The 22052-nt window shown below is 47.0% G+C and overlaps 2 protein-coding genes across 2 annotated transcripts in view; one reads left to right on the forward strand and one right to left on the reverse strand.

The window, feature by feature from the left end:
• The window catches only part of LOC140212795 (chymotrypsinogen A-like), a 63101-nt gene extending 41386 nt beyond the window's left edge, over window positions 1-21715 (forward strand). Inside the window, exons 6-8 of the mRNA XM_055062223.2 lie at window positions 780-891; window positions 11278-11438; window positions 21344-21715. Of these exons, the coding sequence (XP_054918198.1) occupies window positions 780-891; window positions 11278-11438; window positions 21344-21562 (492 nt within the window). The 3' untranslated portion in view covers window positions 21563-21715. The remainder of the gene's footprint in view (window positions 1-779; window positions 892-11277; window positions 11439-21343) is intronic.
• LOC126546331 (uncharacterized) lies at window positions 2993-5284 on the reverse strand. Its single transcript, XM_050194518.2, has one exon. The coding sequence runs from the start codon at window positions 5282-5284 to the stop codon at window positions 3131-3133; it is 2154 nt and encodes a 717-aa protein (XP_050050475.1). The 3' UTR covers window positions 2993-3130.
• Window positions 21716-22052: the final 337 nt, after the last annotated feature.

Consider the following 22052-nt stretch of genomic DNA (forward strand, 5'->3'; position numbering starts at 1 on the left):
GTACTGACATCGCGTAATTGTATATGTAAACAGCATGGCGAATACCGAAAAAAGGAAGAGAAAAAACTTTGAAATACTCAAGGCGTTGTCAGCTGCGCCATGTATGAAACTGGTAGCAGTAGCTCCTGGGTAGTGCACTCACCCAGTTGCCAGCCTCCGGGACCGGGAGTGCACCTAAGAACTCCTAAATCGCTCTTTCCATATTGCCAGCCCTGCAGCTTTCCACGTCGTCATCGGCGCTGGCCTATTAGTTGATGTTAACACAAATGCAGGGCCGCTGCAATTTTCAGTGTTCTGACAGCCAGACGGCAGCTAGATAGTTCCTGCAGCGCACACAGATGACGTCATGGCCACGTGGGTAGGGACTGACGTCATAGTTGTGACTAATGCTACATTTGACGTTATGTCAAAAAGACCGGTTTGATTTAATTATTAGGCACACGTTGTTATGATGATGTAAAGACTGTTAAATCTACAGGAACCTTTATAGGCGAATGTAACTATGCTTTGGCAGTTGTAACCATGACTTAAACTTTCCCTGAATTACTCGCCACTCTAGGTATGTGGGCATGCAGCAGGGAGCGATACACAGGTTTTCATTAGCCCATATTTACAAAATGATGCTGCTTAGTAGTAACAGAACGCATTAGAGTTGATGTGACGTTACCTCTGAAATTGCTGATTGTTTAAATCAGTCTGATGCATCATATAGATGTCGTCTGTTGAAACATTTTCTTTTTAGCTGGAATTGACCAGTTACATAACGTTTCATTGAACAGCTGGCAGTGGATCTGGTATTCGACAGACGGATTAAACCAGTGTGCCTTCCTACAGCAAAAATGGACCTTGCAGGCAAGACTCTTGTAGTTGCCGGCTGGGGAAGAACAGAATGTAAGTAGCAAGGTTTTCATTGCGCACAGTTGAAACTATATTTGTTATATATGAGAAAAGCCATAAGCTCTGAGGCAAGATGGAAAGGTGACGGCGTTTGGCATTTGCAGAAGCAAGCACATTTAGCGGGCGACAGACATGCACCATTACTGTTTCGCATACTGTCGTCAAAATAGCGGATAAGTGAATGATGAGCCACTGCTAATTGTTAGGCTGACGGCACAAATGCCTTCCCAGCAGATATTGCTTGTCTAGTTCCGCGCCATGAAAGACCAGAATGCAGACGTTATCGTCTCTGTAACCATTTTTCTGATCGAACTGAAGTTTCATGGTCACCAGCTTCGGACTACACCATTTAAGGAACATACTTTGCTCACACCTTTTTTTTTCTAAATCTCAGTTGTGACAGGGCAGAAAGAGCCGCGCACAATGCGAAGCACGTTGTGCTTCCCGCATACGTTTTCTGGTAAAGATTACTGCTGCGTAAGCTGCCGCACCGACGGCAGCTTGCGACGTAGGGAGTTACGTCCCTAACCTTTCGTATATGCAAGAACAGCCTAGCAACTGATTTGAATTTTGCTGCAGCAGTGCTATGGGCGATGGCGTGCTGTCAAATTTATCATCGCTACCGTTGCTACCATTACTCTAAATTACTAATATTACCATTACCCTAAAGCAATAAAGCATGTCGTTTCACCCTCAGCAGTTGTAGCGCTGGTTTTCAACAGCTTCGCTGGTCCACTGTCGCAGCGCCGCGAAAGTGGTCGCCCCCCCCCCCCCCCGCCCCACGCACGGCAAGCTTCGCCTTTGAACTAAAAAACTTTGGCTAAAAATGAATTTGCTGACAATTTTTTCAAGTGTGTTGTTACCACCAGTATTTTTACAAGATTTCTTTATTTGTTAGAAAAAACAGAAGATACAGGTAGTATATTATACAGGGAAGCGGGTCCCAAGATAAAGATTGCAACGGCATCCTCAGGACGCTTGCCTAAGAAGAATGATGCGCTCTGCGTCTTTTTGGCTGTTTACCATTTTTTTTTACATCCATGATCGCCCTTAGGCCAGACTTCGACTGTCTCTCACCGAATAAACACAGTTAATTACAACCCATCAACCATCGGCCTTACCATGTGTCCACGTCAGAGCGTCGAACCATTCAAAAGAAAATGAAGATGCTCGCTAAGGACATAACCGAACCATCATATAGTCCTTGACCGTCCCTCACCATATCACCGAAAATAGATGGCAATACTAGGCGTTTCTGCATCAATTACTGCCATTAGCAAAATTTTCGAGAAGAATGCGTAACCTTTTTTTCCCTACTCACGACGCCCAGTGATAATGATTGATGATGAATTCGATTGGAATCCCCTTCAAAACAGGGCGGTGACAAATAGTCACATACACTGCTTGATCCTTACTCGGGCATTACGTGCATCTATTGCAGTTTAACATATTGCCTATCGCTCTTCGATCTTTTCTCTTTTCATCAGAACCTCTAAATTTATGCTGTACAGTGAACTATGCCTGTAATGACTCCGGCCCTATCATTCTCTTCCCTGCTTCGTTTCTCGCGAACACTCTGATGACCTCTTGCTTATTCGATCCAATTCAACTTGCTTTATTTAACATCAAAATCTTGAGGACCACAAACGTGGTCCATTGGCTTTTTTAACACGCAGTGCAAGAGCATAAGGTGAGGTGTTACATATTCAGTAGAGTCATCTTAGTCCCACTAAGACGACGATTGACTAACATAATGGACATATAGAACACACATATGCAATGCTACAATTGAAAGTGAAAAACATGAAAACGCGAATTGCGAGTGCACATTATACATAAATGTAATCAGAATACACACTGCAATGCACAATTCGTTAAATACTGAATAGCAAAAATGCAATTTATCTCTTTTTGCGAAAACAGAGAAAAAAAAGCACAATAACGAGCGTTAAACAATGTAGCTATCGTTTCGACAAAAAGGTAAACTAAATGACCAAATTTGGTAATAGTACTTAGCCTTGCCTGTGGCGCATCCCAGTATATACAACAGCATGTATTTAGTGTCCTTAGACTTAGACAAGGTGTTTAAGAGAGAGAGAGAGAGAGAACAACTTTAGGGAAAATGCCTGCAGAGTCGGTTAGGCTCCCTCCACGCAGGGAGGACAAGCTTTTACCGCGACGCGGCCACTACGTCAATCTCGTGCATTGTGCTCCTCGAGGGCTTGGTTCCTCGCTACTTCCGCGGATCCGAGAGGGCCGCCGCCCCCTTCCTCGGGGTGCTGCCCCCTTTCTCCTCGGTTTCGCGAGGTCGCTGCCTCTCTAGAGCTGCCGAGACCTGCTGGACGGCCTTGAGTTGTGTATCTTGGTCATATATCTTCGTTGCAGCCTCTAGCTGCGGCGGGATCGTCGTTTTCTCGCTGGCTTCTTGTGGATTTATACGACAGTCCCAAAGGATGTGAGCCGCGGTGGCTCTCTCTTTAGCGCACAGTCTACATACGTCACTCGCGTACACGCTCGGACACACGTGTTTAGCTAGCACCGGGGTGAGCAGGGACCCCGTCTGTAATTGCCGGTATAACACTGCCTCCTTCCGGGTAAGCCCCGGGTGAGGTGGCGGCATAGTCTGTCTGTTAAGTCTGTACCACTTCACGATCTCGTTGAAGGTGGTCATCTTGTCCTTGGCACTGCACCGCGACCAACACTCCGAGTCGGCCGTGCTTGCAGCTGCGCGGTTGGTTAGTCCTCGCGCGGCCGAGTTGGCCGTCTCGTTGTGGTTCACGTTCCCGCGTTCCGACACGTCACTGCCCATGTGGGCCGGAAACCACTTGATCACCACAGCGCTTGTGCGTCCGATGTCTTCGGCCTTGCGCAGTATGCGCGCAGCCTCACTACATACCATACCCTTGGCGTAGTTCTTCACTGCCGTTCTAGAGTCACACAACACTGTAGTGCATCCGGGGTCGGAGACGGCCAAGGCGATGGCCACCTCCTCCGCCCGGTGCGCCTGTCGAGTCCGGACGCTCGCCGCGGTCTTCGTTGCACCCGTCGATGCCCCGACAGCCACCACCGCGTATGCGTCGCTGCTCCCGGGGTACTCCGCCGCGTCCACGTAGATGGCGCCTTCTTCTCTGGCGTGGAGGTCCACGAGAGCCCTGGCCCTCGCCAAGCTCCGCTCCTTGTTATGCTCGGGGTTCACGCTCCTCGGGATCGGGCAGACCCTGAGCTGTCTGTTGATGCTATCCGGTATAGGTACGTCTTTCTGCTGCTCGCCTTCCCTCGGCTCGAGGCCAAGGTCCCGCAGTATCTTTCTTCCGGTTCTCGTTTCAGAGAGACGCTCGAGTTGCGCCGTTCTCTGTGCTTCGGCTATTTCGTCCAGCGTGTTGTGGACTCCCAGCGCCATGAATTTTTCGGTGCTCGTGCTCCCGAGGAGGCCGAGTGCCGCCTTATACGCCTTGCGTATGGTGGCGTCTATCTTGTTACGTTCGCTCGGCCTCCAGTTGTGAAAAGCGGCCACGTACGTTATGTGGCTAACTGCGAAGGATTGAACGAGCCTAGTCAGGCTCTCCTCCTTCATCCCCGCTCTTCTGTTGGACACTCTCTTGATGAGTCTCATTGCCGCGGCCGCTTTAGCCGAGAGCTTGTTGACCGTTTCACCGTTGACTCTGTTTCGCTGGATGAGCAGCCCGAGCCCTCGAATCTTCTCGACCTCCGGTATTACTTGTCCTAACGCTGTCTTGACCGTGATCTTGGGCCGCTCGTACTCGACTTCCTTATTCTTTCTTTTCCTGCCCGCTCCTGTCGGTGGAATCACCAGCAGTTCTGACTTGGCCGGAGAGCAAACGAGTCCAGACCCGCCCAGCTGCTCCTCGATGGCGTTGACCGCTTCTTGCAGCGTTGTCTCGATGTGTCCGTCGCTTCCTCCCGGTACCCATAGCGTAACGTCGTCGGCGTAGATGGTGTGTCGGACTCCCGCTACTCTTTCTAGCCGGTTGGCCACCCCGATCATCACGAGGTTGAAGAGAAGCGGGGAGAGCACCGAGCCCTGTGGCGTTCCGACGCTCCCCAGCTTCTTCTCTTCGAGCTGCAGGTCTCCCGCGCAGATTTTGGTGGTCCGTTCCGTCAGGAAGTCTTTGATATACTGGTATGTCCTTCTGCCCATGTTTAGTCTGGATACTTGGGCTAGGATAGCCGAGTGCCTCACTTTATCGAAGGCGCTCTGCAAGTCCAGCCCGAGTATGGCTCTGTTGTCCTTGGTGCCCGTCGTATCGTCGATGATCTCGTTCTTCAGTAAGATCATGGCGTCTTGCGTCCCGAGCTTCTTCCGAAACCCGATGATGGAATTTGGGTAAAGCTCCGATTCTTCCAGGTAACGCTGCCACCTGTTCATGAGAACGTGCTCGAAGACCTTTCCCACGCAAGAAGTGAGCGAGATCGGCCTGAGGTTCTCTATGTTGGGCGGCTTGCCAGGCTTGGGGATGAGGATCGTCTTGGCTGCTTTCCATTGCTTGGGCAGCCTTCCTTCTTGCCAGCACTTGTTGTAGAAGTTCGTGAGCGTTTCGATGGCTGCTTCGTTGAGGTTCTTGAGCGCTCTGTTGGTAACTCGATCGGGACCCGCGGCGGACCTGCCATTGAGATCCTGCAGGGCAACTCTGACTTCCCATGTCTGGATGTCTCGATCTAGCGTCTCGTTCTCGTTGCCTTGGTAATCCGGGTGTCTTTCTGTGGGGGTGGTCGGTAGGTACTTGGCAAGGTTTAGAGTGTATTATTTCTGTTAATGCGCATCTTATAGCGTTGAATTAGTGTTTACTCACCAATACCAGGCATTGGAAAGAGGAAGAGTAATAAACGTTTATTTTCAAAACAGTATCCCCTGGCAAGTACCGGTTATATTTTAGTTGGGAGGTCTCGTCATCCCAGGGACCCTCTGGTCTTCGCTGCCTCGTTGACCCTGTCGACGAGGCGTCCTTGTTTTGCCAGGTCCGCGGAAACGACATTGGCGTCCCACGTTTCGATGAGGTCTTCGCTTTCTTGCCTGTCTGAGTCTAGATGCCATGGGCACTCGAGGATCAGGTGCGTCAAGCTGTCCGGTACAGCGCATATTGGACAACGTTGTCCTTTCAGCGTCGGGTAGAGTCTCTGCATCAGTATTTCTTGGGTGTAAGTGTTACTCTGCAGTCTTGTGTGAGTGGTAATTTCTTCTTTGTGGAGCTTTCGGTGAAGTGGCGGGTACACCCTGTAATGTTTGGGGTCGGGCATGAAATAGACAGAAGCTGGCCCATGCCATCATCCAACTTATCCACGCTGAGGACGGTATTGAAGGGAATGAGTGCTTCTCATCGAGTACCAGGAATATGGGATTTAATTAGTGTCAACATGAGAACATTGCAGTTCATCAGTCTAACATGACTCAAAGAGGAATGCACACTCAGCAGTCGCACAATAGCTGCTTATAAACACTGTCGGCCCTAGATCCCTAGGAGAGGGGAAAATGGCTGTTCAACCTGCTACAAATTCGGAGCATTGAAAGTCATCATAGCCGACCCGCCTTTGAGGGGGAGGGGTTACACACACTTCCGCACAGGTTTCACTGACCACGATGAGGTGAGCGGGTTCTCGCTGACACGTGTCTTGCCCCGAGCAGGCGCCTCTTCATCCTAGTGTTGACTCCGCAGACAATGGCCGCCGCGGCTGTCCATTGTATGGTGTCTTCAAAGGCCAGTTAGAAGGCACCGCAAAGCATCTTCTTCCAGGAATTCCCCCTGCATCATTCGAACCATGAAGGCGTTGGCGATTTCACTAACAATATTTGGTCCGCCGCCCACGTTTAGTCATAGCGGCGCCAAGGGGGTGTTGTTGGGCAAACCGTCGTGCCTACCAAACGAGGCGGCGCGGCAGGTGGGCAAGGCTTCGATGGTCGCTTCGGGGAAGCTCGCCCCGCTTACAGCTGCGGCTGGCTGGGAAAATGTTGTAGGTCGGTACCCTTGCAGGCCGGTCGAAAGGACCCCGCGTTCCAGCCTGTGTAAAACGCGAAACGAGGGCGGTTTGCCGGATGAGCGGGGGCGTAAACGTGAGCAGCGAGATTGGTGGCGCCAGCCACTGGTGCAAACCTTAACCACCTAATCACAGAGTCAATTGCTAGATTTTTCTTAGTTGGGACGTAAATTTTAAACAGCAGTATCATCGCGAACGCAATTACGCCGCTGCGAAAATCTGTACCAGCAGCGAAGCAGAATAAAGTAGGTTACTGCGATTTTAGCTCTGTGTTTGTCTGGTTGAGCTCTACTGCACCAGGTGGCTGCACCCCTCCGGCCGCTTACGTTTACGCCCTGGACCATCCGGCAATCCGCCGAAAGCGCCCCCGCTTGCAGGAATAGTGAAGTCTTTATTTTCACCCTTTCCACCCAACGGGGGAGCTGTAGAAAGTGGTAGTCCTATGCTGCTACTCACTTAAGTACATCTTTACTATCTCCAATAATATAAGCATTGGCAACAGTTAACTAACTACGTATACGATAGACGATCGCCGGGGGCAACACCTTGCATCTCAAGCACAAATATATCTACAATTGACTATGCGTATCCTGTGTGCAATCGTGGTGTTTTGGTTCAGTATTTGGATTGCTTGGTTCTTACGTGCCGTACCCGGGTTCGATTTCTAGTGTATGATGTGGTTCAATGCTGCTTGCAATAAACAGCGTGCAAAATGACTCTGCGTGTTTATAACTTGTTTATAAGAAAGTACTTTTTATTGCAAAATCATTCTTTGGAGAGCACTTTAAAAAGGTCTGTCTGTCACGCGAAAAGTGTAATGCCTTGTAGCTGCACAAGAATGTGTAATTTACGATGTTAAGACTTTTGAACCTTATACTAGTGTGAATGTGGATGATTAGCAGCTTTATAAGCGGTGAATAAACAATTGAAAAAAAAAAGACTGGTCAGACAGAAAACAGTATTGGTCACGCCGCCTTGAAAGCTTATCTGCCGCATTACGGATGTGTGTGTCTACAGAGAAGCGTGCTTTGGGGCTCCTGAGTATAACTGATTAGTAAATGTGATAATAGTTTAACCATAAATGATTGGTGGCGTTAAAAAAAAAAACTAGCCATGTCACCGCGTCGAGGTCGTAACAAAAAAGGAAAAGAGAAAAAAAAACCTCAGAGTCCTTTCACTCTGTGAAGAAGTATGACCACGAAGCTGTGTATATGGGCCCGTTAATGGCGAACTGCTCCTCCGCGGCGGGTCGGCCCGGCATTGCACTGCCTTAGGGATCGGCCCACGTATAGGGAGTTTTTTGTTTACCACGCCAAGAACGACAGGAAAATTTTCTTGGACGGTAGAGACACATAATTAACAGACGGTAACATAACGTAACAGACCTCCGTCTCTATTCCAACCTGTGAAAGTGGATGTACGAAGTTGTACTATCAGCGTCAAATGAAACGTGAACAGCAGAGCGTGGCCCTATAAGGATTGGGGGCTCAATCCCATCGCTCGTAATCAGTTGTCAAGATTGGAGTCAGGCATGAATTTTATGGTAGCTGGCCCATGCCGTCGTCCAACTTATCCACGCTGAGGACGTTGTTGAAGGGAAGGACTGCTTCTCGTCGAGAACGAGGAATATGGGTTTATTTACAGTATCTACATCAGGATGTTGCAGTTCATCAGTCTAGCATGACTGCAAGAGAAAGTACGCCAGTCTAACAATTACTGCGAGAGAAAAAGTACTGAGCAGCCGCACAACAGCGGTTTATAAACACTCGGTCCTCCCTCGATCCAAGGTGCGGGAAGGCGTTCGACCCGGAGACGAGCCGCCTCTTCGTGAGGAATTACACACACACACACACACACACACACACACACACAGGTTCACGGTCTCCCTTCCCCCGAGGCAGACGGCACTCGCAGAACTCGCACCCTGCGGTGCGGCCCCGTGGTTTCCATTGTCTTGCATTTGAACGGCGCGTGGGAACTGGTCTCCCTAGACGTTCCTGCGGTAACTCCCCCGCTCATAGCAGATCAGGTCCACGGTGGCGAGTGCAGGCACAAAGCCTGCTTCGTCGAACTCGGCTCCAGCGACGGAGAGTTGAGGGCGCGCGTATTGTTCTCCACTTAGTCACGCCGTGGCCAGAGGTTTGCGGCGACGCTCCAGGAAAAGTTGACGCCCGCTGTCGCAACAGGCTGGCAAAACTTTCACGTCAGCGGGCCGTTCTTAGCAGCCCAAGCATAACTGAAGGTGTAGTGCGCGCCGTCCAGTCATCACCAAAGACAGGCATGCACATCCGGTTTGGCCGCTCGGCGCTCGTTTCGGAGTCAAACAAACGGCCAAACGCGCTCAGCACACCAATGCCGGCTACCGTCGCGGCCAACCTTACTAGACTCCCGTGACTGCGTGGACCCACTACCGATCCTCGCAACTCGTGGCGCTGCTGTCGCCCTTTGCTCGGTCAGCATGGTGCGGACGGCGCGACAAAGCACTGTCCATTGTTTATCTGTTTTTGCGCGTTGTATACATGCGTGTTTTGCTGCAGCCTCGGTGCATTTTTGCGACAAGCGTGTGCGTTTTAAATGCCGTGTGCGTTTCGAAGAGCTCAAGGGCTATATCATCCAATTTTATTTGTTGACGCGAGTGCATATTTATGCTCCGTTCCTGCAGCGATAACCTGCTTTGAATGTGCAAGTCTCCTCGCAAGGGAGGAAAGCCCACGAAGGTTTCAATATTGCAGTTGTGAATGCGGGGCTCTGATGAAAGAAATAGTGCAAGCTTCATTCTTTTTTCATACCGAAATGAAGTGATGATAGCGTGCATAAACCGTGTGTCCCAGCTAGCTTCAGCCAGAGTTTTAAAATATGCGAATGCCGCGTATCTGGACACACCCGAGGTAATGTTGCTTGCCGTAGCTTGGAAATACAGTAAACTCTCAGTTGTACGAACGTCGGTTATTCGAATATTTCAGAATAACGAACTTTTTAAAAATCCGCGGCAGTTTTCTTATAGATTCTATGCAAAAATGTTTCACTTAAACGAATTTCGCAACAGTCAATATTTTAGTTTAACGAACTCGATCAGAAGACCAAGGCTTCTTTTTACGTTTTTTTTACGATCGGAAATGTAACGTTGCTGGCGCTACAGCGCCCCTGGGGCAAAGCGGCGGCGCGGAAAACGAACAGGAACGAGGCATGGCCTCCGAGATTGCCAGCACAGAACGAGCAAGCATGTAATCTCGGAGGCCATGGACAAAGTAACATCGCCGAGCCAGTTTCAAGCCCTATAACTCTAGCTGAGGTTGTAGGGTACATTGGAAAGTTGAGAGATTTTGTGTCTCAACAGCAAGCTGTGCTAGAAGAAGTGTACAAAAACATTGACTCTTTGGACAGTTTTGTTACTTCCTGTGCTTTGAAAGTACAAGTGCAGAAGAAGTTACAGATATTTTTCTAAGTGAGAAAGGCAGCATTATAACTGTTATGAACCTTGTACTTGTTCATATGTACCAATTCCATTTCACACATTTCTAACACTATGGATGCCATGTCTTTTGCTCCATGAATTGCATTTCAAACTTTTGACTCTGTATGCCATATCTTATGTTGGTCTAGTAAATATTCAGTTTAGTGAACTTTCAGTTAAGTGAACTATTTCTTTCGGCCCCTTGAAGTACACTCAAGTGAGAGTTCACTGTATTAATATTATTTTAAATCCGCCCAGTGAGGTACTGCGTAGGTAATTTACTATATATATATATATATATATATATATATATATATATATATATACCTATAGTAAATTACCTAAACTACCTAACTAGGTGACATAATTAATAATTTATTTTTGAATTCAGACATAAATTATTAACTATTTCACCTAGTTAGGCAATTCATTGCCGCCACCAAAGGTCGGGGCTTCAACTCTCACCAACGACCATGGGTTCGAGTACCTTAATTAACTATATATTAATTAACTTCTCCTTAATTACCACGAATGTAAGTGGGTTCGACTCCTACCAATAGTCGTGGGTTCGAGTACCTTAACTCTATTTTAATTAGGTATGCCCTAATTAACTTCGCCTTATTCACTCTGCTTTAATCCACGCTGCTTTAACTGGCGGCGTGAACTGCCTCGATTGGTTCGCTGGGGCTCCCGTGAATTTTTCGAACCATCGTGTGATCGCGCTAACATCGCCTCATCAGCCATACCATGCGTTTGGATTAATAATTACCAATAAACAGCAAATTCAGGTGTGAGTCAGTGCTCCTGTAGTGTCTTTCTTGCATATTTATGTTGGTACTTGCTTCTATTGTTCGCGATTGGCTTTTAATTTACGTAGCGAAGAAATTAAAGGAAAATGTTTATTGTCCTGATTTTATTTTCTTCTTTCTATATAGCTGCAAACAATAGCAAGATTCTTCTGCACGCAGAAGTTGTTGCTCTCGCAGATGATGTGTGCCAAGCATTATTACGAAGAACTATGCATCCCATCACGCGACGCCCCCTGCCTCCTGGTCCCGCAATTTGTGCTTCTGGCGAAAACCAGAGCGTCTGTAGGGTAAGCACAGTTTAGCGTTGCTTTATGAAATCAAGGTCATGTACAGAGTGTTTATCCAATGGATTACCCTTTAGTTAGTTAGCTGCGTTGAGGGTAGGCCGCTTTATTTATTTATTTATTTATTTATTTATTTATTTATTTATTTATACATACTGCAGCCCCTTTATGGGGCTATTGCAGGAGTGGGTTAGACAAAAAGAAGTCATACAAAAAAAACAAGTAAACAATAACATATCAAAAATTCACAAGAAATAAGGCAGATGTCACAAATGAAACTCAAAATAACAGCAACACTGAGAGTCAGTACAAAAGAGGATAAGTCAATACACTGTAAGAACTAGAAAATACATAAAATCAGGTGTAGTTAATTTTTACAGGAAATCGTTTAATGACAGCGACCTAATTGTTCCGGGAATTAAGTTCCAGAATTCAATAGTACGTGGAACAAAGCTGTATTTAAATTTATTAGTTCGAGCAAAGTAAGGCTGATATCACTGATATCATATCAGTGATATTTATCACTGATAGTTGCTTTTCTTGGCAGAGCTTCTGTGGTTGGGCGCTTGACGCTTATTTTGCCCGCGAGAAAATGCACTTACCCTCATGGGAGAGCTGTCTGTCCTGAAGCCGCTCCGCACACATTTCGACGGACCGCAAAAGCGGGCGATGAGCGTACAATGTAGAGGCTTTAATCTAACCGAGTGGCGGGGGAGCGTTCGTTGTCCAACGCCAATCATTGGCCACGAGGACACATCTTGGCGCCGTCCGCCGCCAGCCACCCGAGTTACGTGCCAAACTGGGCCACGTACCAAGCTACCTGCAACTAACCGTGTAGCGGGGGATGGATGGATGGATGGATATTATGAGCGTCCCCTTTGGAACGGGGCGGTGAGTTGCGCCACCAAGCTCTTGCTACTATACTGCAATATCCTACCTAGGTTAAACAATGAAAAAAGAAAACACTCTGAACTACCACGCCCAAATTTTCGGATCCCCTATTGCGAGCTGTGATTTTGTACGTCTCCGTCTTTTGTCGTTTCCCTACTTTTCTTCCACCAATCCTCCAGTCGCCTATTACTAATGTCTATTGCGGACATGTTTGCTTTATCATTGCTCCCTCTGAACCCAAGGGCTTCAAGGAGGCCAGTGGTGCCTAAATCGACCGCTGGGTAGACGTCTTCACATTCTGATAAAACATGCTCCGTAGTTTTCCTAGCTTTACCGCAGCAAGCACATGCTTCTTCTTCCTTCTTCTATGTCGCTTTATAGGTGCGTTTTCCAAGGCATCCCGATCTCTCTTCGAAAAGTAATGAGCTTCCCTTTGAGTTATCATAAATGGTTTCTTTCCTGATTTCGTTTTTTCCTCTTAAGTAGTTACTTATGGCAGGTTTCTTTTCCATTGCCGCCACCCATGAGATTAATTCAGCCTCTGACTTTCCGCTTGACCTTCTTTGTTGCTGTGTTGTCCACCCTACAGGTCGCATACTTGCTGGTGAGCTTCCTAGTTCTTTTCCTCCACTGTGAATCAATGTTTTTTCTGTACAGATACCTGAACACTCTCCCAGCCCATTTACTTTCTTCCATATTCCTCAGCCGTTCTTCATACTCAATTTTACTGCGAGCTTCCCTCACTTCAAAACTAGTCTAGCCCATATCACCCTGCACAGCTTCATTTGTAGCCTTCCCGTGAGAGCCCAATGCGAGGCGACCCACTGACCTTTGGTTCCCGTCAAGTCCTGATTGTACCCCTGAATTATAGCAAACAACCGCATTTCCAAAAGTAAGTCCTGGAACCATTACACCTTTCCACATACCTCGGAGGACCTCGTACCTATTGTATCCCCATAGCGCTCTGTGCTTCATTATGGCTGCATTTCTCTTCCCCTTTACTGTTATGGTTGTTTCCTGTGTTTCCATATATCCATTGCCTTTGTTTATCCATATACCAAGGTATTTATATTCTGTTACCCGAGGTACTTCTTGGCCCTGTATCTCCACTGTCTGCTTACTGTTCTCATTGAATACCATAACACCTGATTTTCTAACACTAAATTTCAAACCTAAATTGTTGCCTTCCTGTCCACAGATATTAGCCAGACGTTGCAAATCACTTTGCTTGTTAGGTAGCAACACAATGTCGTCCGCATAAAATAAACCTGGGAGTTGCTGCTCTATTACTGTACCCCTTTGTTTGTATGAGAGATTAAACCCGATATTACTTCCTTCTAGCGCCCTTCCATCCTCACCATGTATATCATAAACAGCAGCGGGGATAAAGGGCACCCCTGCCTCAGTCCCTTGTTGATATGAACTTTCTCCTCGCTCCTCCTCCCTTCCCACTCAACGCAAACGGTCTTTTCAAGGTAAATCTCTCTCAAAAGCTGTAGACAATCGTTACCTAAGCCTTCGCCTTCCTGAATATCCCACAAAATGTTGCGGTCTACGTCGTCGTAGGCTCCTGTAATGTCTAAAAAGGCCACATACAATGGTCTGCTTTCTGCTTTTGATATTTCAATACACTGAGTAAGAACAAACAAGTTATCATCCTAACGCCTACCTATTCTGAAGCCATTCTGAAGCTCTCCCGAAATTTCATTATTCTCTGCCCATGCTTGAAGCTTTATTTTGATTGCCTGCATTGCTAGACTGTATATTACCGATGTAATGGTCAACGGTCTATACGAGTGAATTCTGTCTTTCTCCCCCTTACCTTTATAAATTAAATTTATTCTACTTTGTCACCAACTGTCTGGTATTCGTCCATCCTTTAAAGTTTTTTCCACTGCTTTCACCAGAGCTTCCTTACTTTTTGGTCCTAGTTCATTTATCAGCCCAACGGGAACCTCGTCTAGCCCTGTGGCTGTGCGCTTAGAAATTTTCTCTTCCGCTTTCTTCCAGTTTAAATTTGTCAGCACCGGCTCCTTTTCCACTTGATGAAAAAAAGAGCATGAAAGAGGCCCAAGTACAACCTCGTCATTGCCTTCGAAAGATTCGGCTGTTGCTTTTCGGATGTAATTTATTGCCGCTTCTCCTTCCAGTCTGTTTTCATCTTCGTCTAGGATATGTTATATTGTTGTTGACTTCCTGCCTAATAATTTTATGTGGTTCCAAAATATTCTAGGTGCGGCCTTCTTTTTCTCACGTATTTCTGACAACCAACGTACACTTTCACCTTTTAATTTTGCTTGCACCAGTATTTGAACCATAGACTTTTTCTCCCGGTATATTTCCCCATTACTGGTTACTTCATCCTGTGGCAACTGCGCCTTCTTTGCCTGCCTGTGCTCTCGAGATGCTTCCTGTCGTTTGGCGATCACTTTTCGTTTTATTTTTTCCTTTCCAACGAACATGTGGTTCCTCTTTTCGTATTTTTGTCGTTAATACACTTAGAAGCTCACCATATTCCCACTCTTTACATGGCCATTTGCCAACTTCTTCCTCAACTCTAGTGAATGTATTTGCTATTTGTTCAGCGTTCAAATATTGACTGGCCATTTTGCTCTCCTTGCTCTCTTTCCCAACTACATATCCCATTTTCAAGATGATGCGTTTATGCTCACTCCCTATGCTGTTAAACCTTTCCTCATCGATGACCATTTCTCTCAACTTATCATGAATTCCTTCTGTCATCAGACAGTAATCAATGGTGGAATGCCGGTTTCCCACTTCCCACGTGATCTGTCCTTCACACTTAGGCCCTGTATTCACGATCACCAGGTTATGTTGCTCACAAAGGTCCAGCATTGACTTCCCGTTATTGTTGGTATAGCCATCTAAATCCTGTATGTGGGCATTCATGTCACCTAATAGGACAATTTCAGCACCACTCCCTAAACCCTTAATATCAGCGCTTATGCATTCCACTAACTCTTTATTCTTCTCTGTGCAATTTTTTCCAGTCCACAAATACATAACGCCCAGCCAAGTTTCTTTCCCACTCATTGTACCTGATAACCAAAGATGCTCTTGACATTGTGAATTTACTGTTTTCCATTTGGCTCCTTGATGGACGAGCGTTCCGACTCTCCCTCCCTTTCTTTCCGACTTAGTTCTGTTGCACCCTTCCCAAACATAATTCTCAATAACTGGCGGCTCTTCTGAGTCTCTAAGGTGCGTTTCTGTAACCGCATACACCCCTATTTGTTCTCTGTGTAACTGCTCCTCAATCTCTGCCAACTTTTCCTTTCTTCTGCCGCCCTACATGTTTATGTAGCCTATTGCATGGCGAGCTCTTTGTCTTGTTTTCCTCCTTTTCCTGTTATCGACGGCGATGCTCTTCTTATGTTCCCCTAGGGGACTTTCTTCATTACAATCTACTCTGACCTCCTGAGCGCCTGCGGGCCCCCTAAAAAAGGAACAGCTCGACCACCAAGTCGCCAGCCCACTTTTCGTGCTAGCCTGTAATTGAAGTGGATCCCGTCTCGTTTAAAACCGCCACAACTTCTCACTTCCCTGTTTACATCGAGAACCTCGAAGCCTTTCTCTCGGCTCATTTTCCATATTGTCTCATTAGCAGCCACTATGGCTCTTTGTACGTGACTGTCACGCACAGGCACCTCGGGCACCATGCACACCACGATCTGGACCTGAGGGGATAGCTCACGCAAGTCGTCCACCCCCTTTGCCAAGCGCTGGGCAAGTCCTGGCCCTATCCTGTTTAGGACGTCATTTAGCCCACCTGCTACTATGACGAGGTTGCGCACGTGGGCATTTTCCGCGAGCTTTTCTTTTGCTCGCTCCATGACAGAACCCAGTGTGCGCCCTGGAAATGGCCCTACAGATACTCTTTTGTCGCCTTTCACCCTCTCCACAATTGCTTTTGAGCACCCAGCCAGGTTTGAATCGCCAGCGATAATCACCCTTTCACTCTCTCCTACCTCTCCCTGCTTCCCTTTGTCATTTTCAGCATGATTCGAACTCAACAAGAGGCATTGTCCCCTGGTTTTCTCCTTTTTCCGCGTAGTGGTCTCAAGGTAGGTGCTGCTCTTTCCAGCTAACCCTTCATCACCCTGCCTACGTTGCACGTATTTCTCTGACCCTCCTGCGCCTGTCGCGTCGGGGGTCTGCGTTCCATTGTCACGCACATTTTCGGTCACAATGGCGGCCCTGTTCAGCTTTTCCTCGGCTGCTTCAAGTCTCTTTTCAACTACCTTCCGCGCCTCACGCTCCCTGTTTAGCTCATTTTTGAGCTCTTGCACCTGTTTGAGAAGCTCTTCCTGGAAAGCCTCCATTTTCTGCAGCCTTGTATCGATATCACATTGTGTGCTGGTTGATTCGATGCCCTCTCCATTCTCACCCGTCTCCTCATCTGCCTTGAGGGATGCCCACCGTACTGCCTGCTTTACCCGCTTCCTCGCCATGTATTGCACGGCTTTTTGCAAATACTATAATACTATATCAATGCAGAGCACGTGCCTTTTAGAAAAAAACCGATACGCACAGGATCCAAATACTCAAAATGCCGCAAAGCAACTCTCACCACTGTTTCAAAAACAATCAATGCCGCGGAGACAAAAGGTATGACACGCTCTCGCACGCGCTCAACCACGCGGCCACGCTCTCACTTTTCTACCAAACACACACTGTAAAACCACTAATAGCTATTTGTCTTGCCCATTCCAAGCTGCTATTTAAAGACTACGAACACTCAACGTCCCACTCGGCTGCACATGCTGGAACACGTCGCACGAAAGGACGCTCTAATCATCCTGCAAAACAAATGTTCACGAAGCACACCCGCGCACCCGAAATACGAGAGACAAAAAAAAAAAGGAAAGAAAAGGAAGAAAGCCCAATTACCATTTAAATGCAAAAAAAACAGCAAATAAAAACAGAAGCAAGCTCAAAGCATGCACAAAAACTTATGATTTCATCGTCGCCACGGAGCCCCGAAAAGCACGTCCATTCGCCACGTCCATTCGCCACGTCCATTCGCACGTCCATTCATTGTGCAGCGCCAATCATTGGCCACGAGGACACATCTTGGCGCTACCTGCCGTCAGCCACCCGAGTAACGTGCGAAAAGGGGCCACCTACCGAGCTGCCTGCTACTAACCGAGTAGCGGGGGCTCGTTCAATGTCCAACGCCAATCATTGGCCACGAGGACACATCTTGGCGCCGTCTGCCACTAGCCACCCGACTTACGTGCGAAACTGGGTCACGTACCGAGATGCCTGCTAAGGAGAGGTCGGGCGCTACGTTTTCCGTAATAATGGACACGCAATTTCGACTGTTCGTCGAGAATAGTCTTACGCCATGTGGTATTTTGTTTCGATACAACTATTTTGCACGCTATGGGAGAAAGACGCTGTGCACTTCCGGCCCATTTATGAAACTTTGCTGTGTATGCGGCCTGCATGGCAAATGGATCACGAGGAACTGCACCGACAGATGTTTCCGGCACGTCACCTCTCGCTAAAATCCGGCGGATCCCCTTTAAAGCAAGAAAGTGTCTGGATGATGTCACTGGTCTTGGACATCAATAGTGGTGTATTTAGGAAGCACGAATCTGGTCGCCGAATAAAGGCTCCTGGTGACAAACGATGTGAAAGCTTAATTTAAGTTACAGAGCAAATGCGGGTTCCTTGGTCACACTGTCACTCCTAAACGTCAGTGAACTTTTGAGTCAGCAGCGATAAGCTTTGCGTTGTTTTTAATAGGCTACCGCACTTGGCGAGTTTTTGATAACCTGTTCACTATTACTGATGACTTGATTTGTGTTAATCGTCCACGGTGTTTCATGAGCGAGTTTATCGTAGTAGAGAACGAGTAGAAGTAACGCTTGTTGTTATGTGCTGTCGGGTCGCTGTCGACTACTGGTGGCACAACGAATTAGAGCACTCTACGGACCATTTATTTTTCTGGCTGGGGCCTATCCGAGCTTGCAAGTGCCATGCGCAGGCCCACCCAAACCCTGCGCGGTGGTTTCAAACCTAGCTCCTACGCGACCTGGCCTTGCATGATTCGGCCTGTTAGCCCTTGAGAAGAAACGAAACATTGTCCCTCTTTGGGTTATGGTCAAGGTACCAGCTGCAGACAGAGCATTTTTCTCGAGAGTCTTGACTGTGTCAGGATTTCCAGTGGCGCTGTTGTGGACAAATGAAGAGGTCCATACTATATTTGCGAAGTAGTAGCACAGTAACATATAGCGAAAGCATAAGTGACCACTCATACACACACCGTTATAACCACTGAATCTCAATACTCCCCTTCAAAGAATCATAGCAACATACAATGCCAGGACTCGAGCCAGTTATCTTGGCGGGAAATTTATAGCTTTGTAAAACATAAATTGGTAACGCTTGTGTGCAGCCACCTGCATTTCACGTGCAACAAGCCTTTCTTATTGCTTCATTCGGCTTCATTCTAATGGCTTCGGCATTTCAGTCAGCAAATTAGGTGCTGTGTTTCATAATATGAGTGAACATCGACTGTCGGTGATTTTGTTGCAACATGTAGGGTGTTAAGCGCAATGCAGTTACAGCACAGTTTCTCCGAAAATGCAGCGTGGAGCCGGACTTCGTAATGCCACCAACACGAACGGCGGCAACATAATCGCATGCTCGGTCACTTTTTTATTATTATCTTTACCGCGTGAAAAAAATTCAATTAGGGGGTTTTTCGTGCCAAAACCACTTTCTGATTATGAAGCACGCCGTAGTGGAGGACTACGGAAATTTCGACCACCTGGGGTTCTTTAACGTGCACCTAAATCTAAGCACACAGGTGTTTTCGCATTTCGCCCCCATCGAAATGCGGCCGCCGTGGCCGGCGTTCGATCCCGCAACCCCGTGCACAGCAACCCAACACCATAGCCACTGAGCAACCGCGGCGGGTTTTTGAAAATTATGAAAATGATGAAACCTGAAAATGATGTGATCTTTTTTCTTTAGCGGGGCCGTGCAATACCTCCGGCATCGGCCCATGCACCAGGCCGCGTTTCTGCCTGAAAACTTGCCTTCGTGCATGGCGTTCGCCGTCAATCTTTCCTAGTAAACAATACGGTTACATAAGCTGCAGTTGCCAGGAAGCGTGATAAGAAGTCAGGGACCTTTGGAAAATATTGCGTTCTAATTTTAAAGACGAATAAGGAATTTTATCCATGACACCGGTACACACGATAGGGTAAAGACGGGTTACAGCAAATTCACATGGTAGGCTTAAGTGTCCTCAAATTTTTTTATTGTGGTTCCGGCTTGGTTCGGGCTGAGGCGCGTTTAGAAATATCAGTTTGGGTTCGGTTCAAGCCAAAGTTCCGTTTCAATTATGGTTTACGGTTGGACTTCACTTTCACATCCTACTAATTATGCTATGAACCACGGCAGATTATTCTAGTAGCTTGAACAAAGAATGTAGAAATCAAACGGAAACCAGTAGCAAGTTGCAATATGACCTAGCACGTGTACCTGTATTGGTGCACGATTATTAAAAAGAATATCTGCTGCAATAATATTCATAACTCGAAGAAATCGTTTAAAGTTTGTTTGTTCTTGTTCTTGCACTCAAGTGAACTCAGACAAGACTACTATTCGAGGCATATTTTCACTGCTTTCAAAAAGACTACAGGTTTTTGGAAACGAAAATTGCCCAATGACTCAGCCTTTAGGCTTGTCCTCCGGTCTTGGAAAATGTATCCGCCAGCACTAAGAACCTCTTTCCGGCCTGCTCTTGTGGCTGCTTCCCTCGCTTCTTGCAAGGGAAGAGGACCTAGGCAATCTTTTTTAAAGCTTTCAACATTCAATCACATTTACCATCTGTTAAGCGCCATCGTAATGCAAATATTTCTATAACTAGTCACCGTTTTCTTGTGGTTCTGCGACACCTAATAAAGAGAATAAGGTTCTATAACTGCCAGCTCCCTTTTTTACACCATTAAAGGAATGGCGTCAATTGATCAAGTCTTCAGGTAGTCAATAGAAGCAAGCCCTGTCGAAAACGCCGGTAGATATTGTTGAATATGTGTCAGCAGTATAACTACCTCGGGTCCGCAATTTAGCAATTAAGCAGACTAAGGAACTGTGCTACAGAAGTAGCTTAGGGCTTGTGAGGCCATCCATAAAGATATCAACTTAATGCATAAAGCTTGTAGGTTGAATATTTTATTGAGCGAGGCACATTTGTCAGTGCCCGAAGAAGAGACGCCCCGAACATGCAGAGTGGGCACCGCGGTGTCGAAGCACAAACGGATAGGGCGTGAACGATCCCGGCCACGGCGGCCGCATTACAATGACGGAGAAATTCGAAAACACCCGTGTACTTTGATTTAGGTGCATGTTAAAGAACCCCAGGTGATTCAAATTTCTGGAGTCCCCCACTACAGCGCGCCTCATTTTCAGATCGTGGTTTTGGCGCACAAGATCACGTAATTTAATTTTTCACTTTAATAGGATGTGAACGCGGCGATTCTCTTCACCTCCAGGCGCGTTGCTCCTATGGCGATGGCTACCGTCGCAGCGACAAACAATTTCGCCGATTACGCTTCCGTGTAAAAAATTCAGTTTCAGTGATAGATGCGAGAGAAATGCGTTAGCATCATTACCTCGTACCTCTTTGAGGCCCCGGATACATGACTTAAACCGCGTCCGCCACATTGCGAAATAATGTTCACAAGCGACGGTGGTCCAGATGAGACTATAGTCAGTTGTAATTATATATATATATATATATATATATATATATATACACTCTTCTAAACTCTCGCATCCTCTCTCTACCTCTACTATGCGACCGCCCTTCGCAGACTTCACACACGCGCACTCTTTTTTCCACTTTCACACTCCTAATGCCAAGGCTATCAAAAAAAATAAATGAAGCAGTAGTCATAGGAGCTGAAGTGATTTCACTCATTTCGAGTGTACTTGTCAGGCTGATGACCTTCTGCATTTTCTCTTCTTTGCTGTGATAGGGGGATTCAGGCGGACCTTTAACACTCACGAACGACGATGGAAGAACACTGCAAGTCGGAGTTGTTTCGGCTGGTGTGCGGTGCCCATCCGACTCGCCGGGAATGTACAGGAGTGTTTCCAGCCACATCAAATGGATTCAAAGTGCCCTCAACCACCCCAGAAAGTGGAGACAGCTCGCGTATACCCGGAAGGAAGGGAACATCGGCGAGGCAAAATGAGACTCTTCCATTGTAACATTTTTGAAAAGTCTACGTGGAATCGTTGGCTAATCGGTCAGTTATGTTGAAAATAACAGCGCTAAGACGCCGATAATACAACCCCGCTCCCCATCCCTACTTCTTGAAAAAATAAAAAGAGAGACAATGCTGAAACCCAGATTATTAATAAATTTGCTTATTCCACGCAATACAAGAGCTCGCAGCGCCACGCGGTGAAGTTTTTTACTGCTATAATTTAGGAAATGGCGCTAGACCCGCTTGGTCGCTACATTGGAGAGCTATGGGTGATCTCGGAGTGGATGGAGTTCAACAACGATAATTTAAATATCAAGTTTCACAAAGTGGTTTCTTGGGCGAGTTGTGATATTTCAGTGATGATGGCGATCGGCGCGCTACGTAAAACAAGCGACAAGCAACCAAGGAGGTCACACGGATGCAGCGCCGTCTTCCAGCAAAATGTTTTCTTGGACAACCATAGGCTTATATGCGG

The sequence above is a fragment of the Dermacentor andersoni genome, chromosome 10 (genome assembly GCF_023375885.2).
Source record: "Dermacentor andersoni chromosome 10, qqDerAnde1_hic_scaffold, whole genome shotgun sequence".
Classification (NCBI taxonomy): domain Eukaryota; kingdom Metazoa; phylum Arthropoda; class Arachnida; order Ixodida; family Ixodidae; genus Dermacentor; species Dermacentor andersoni.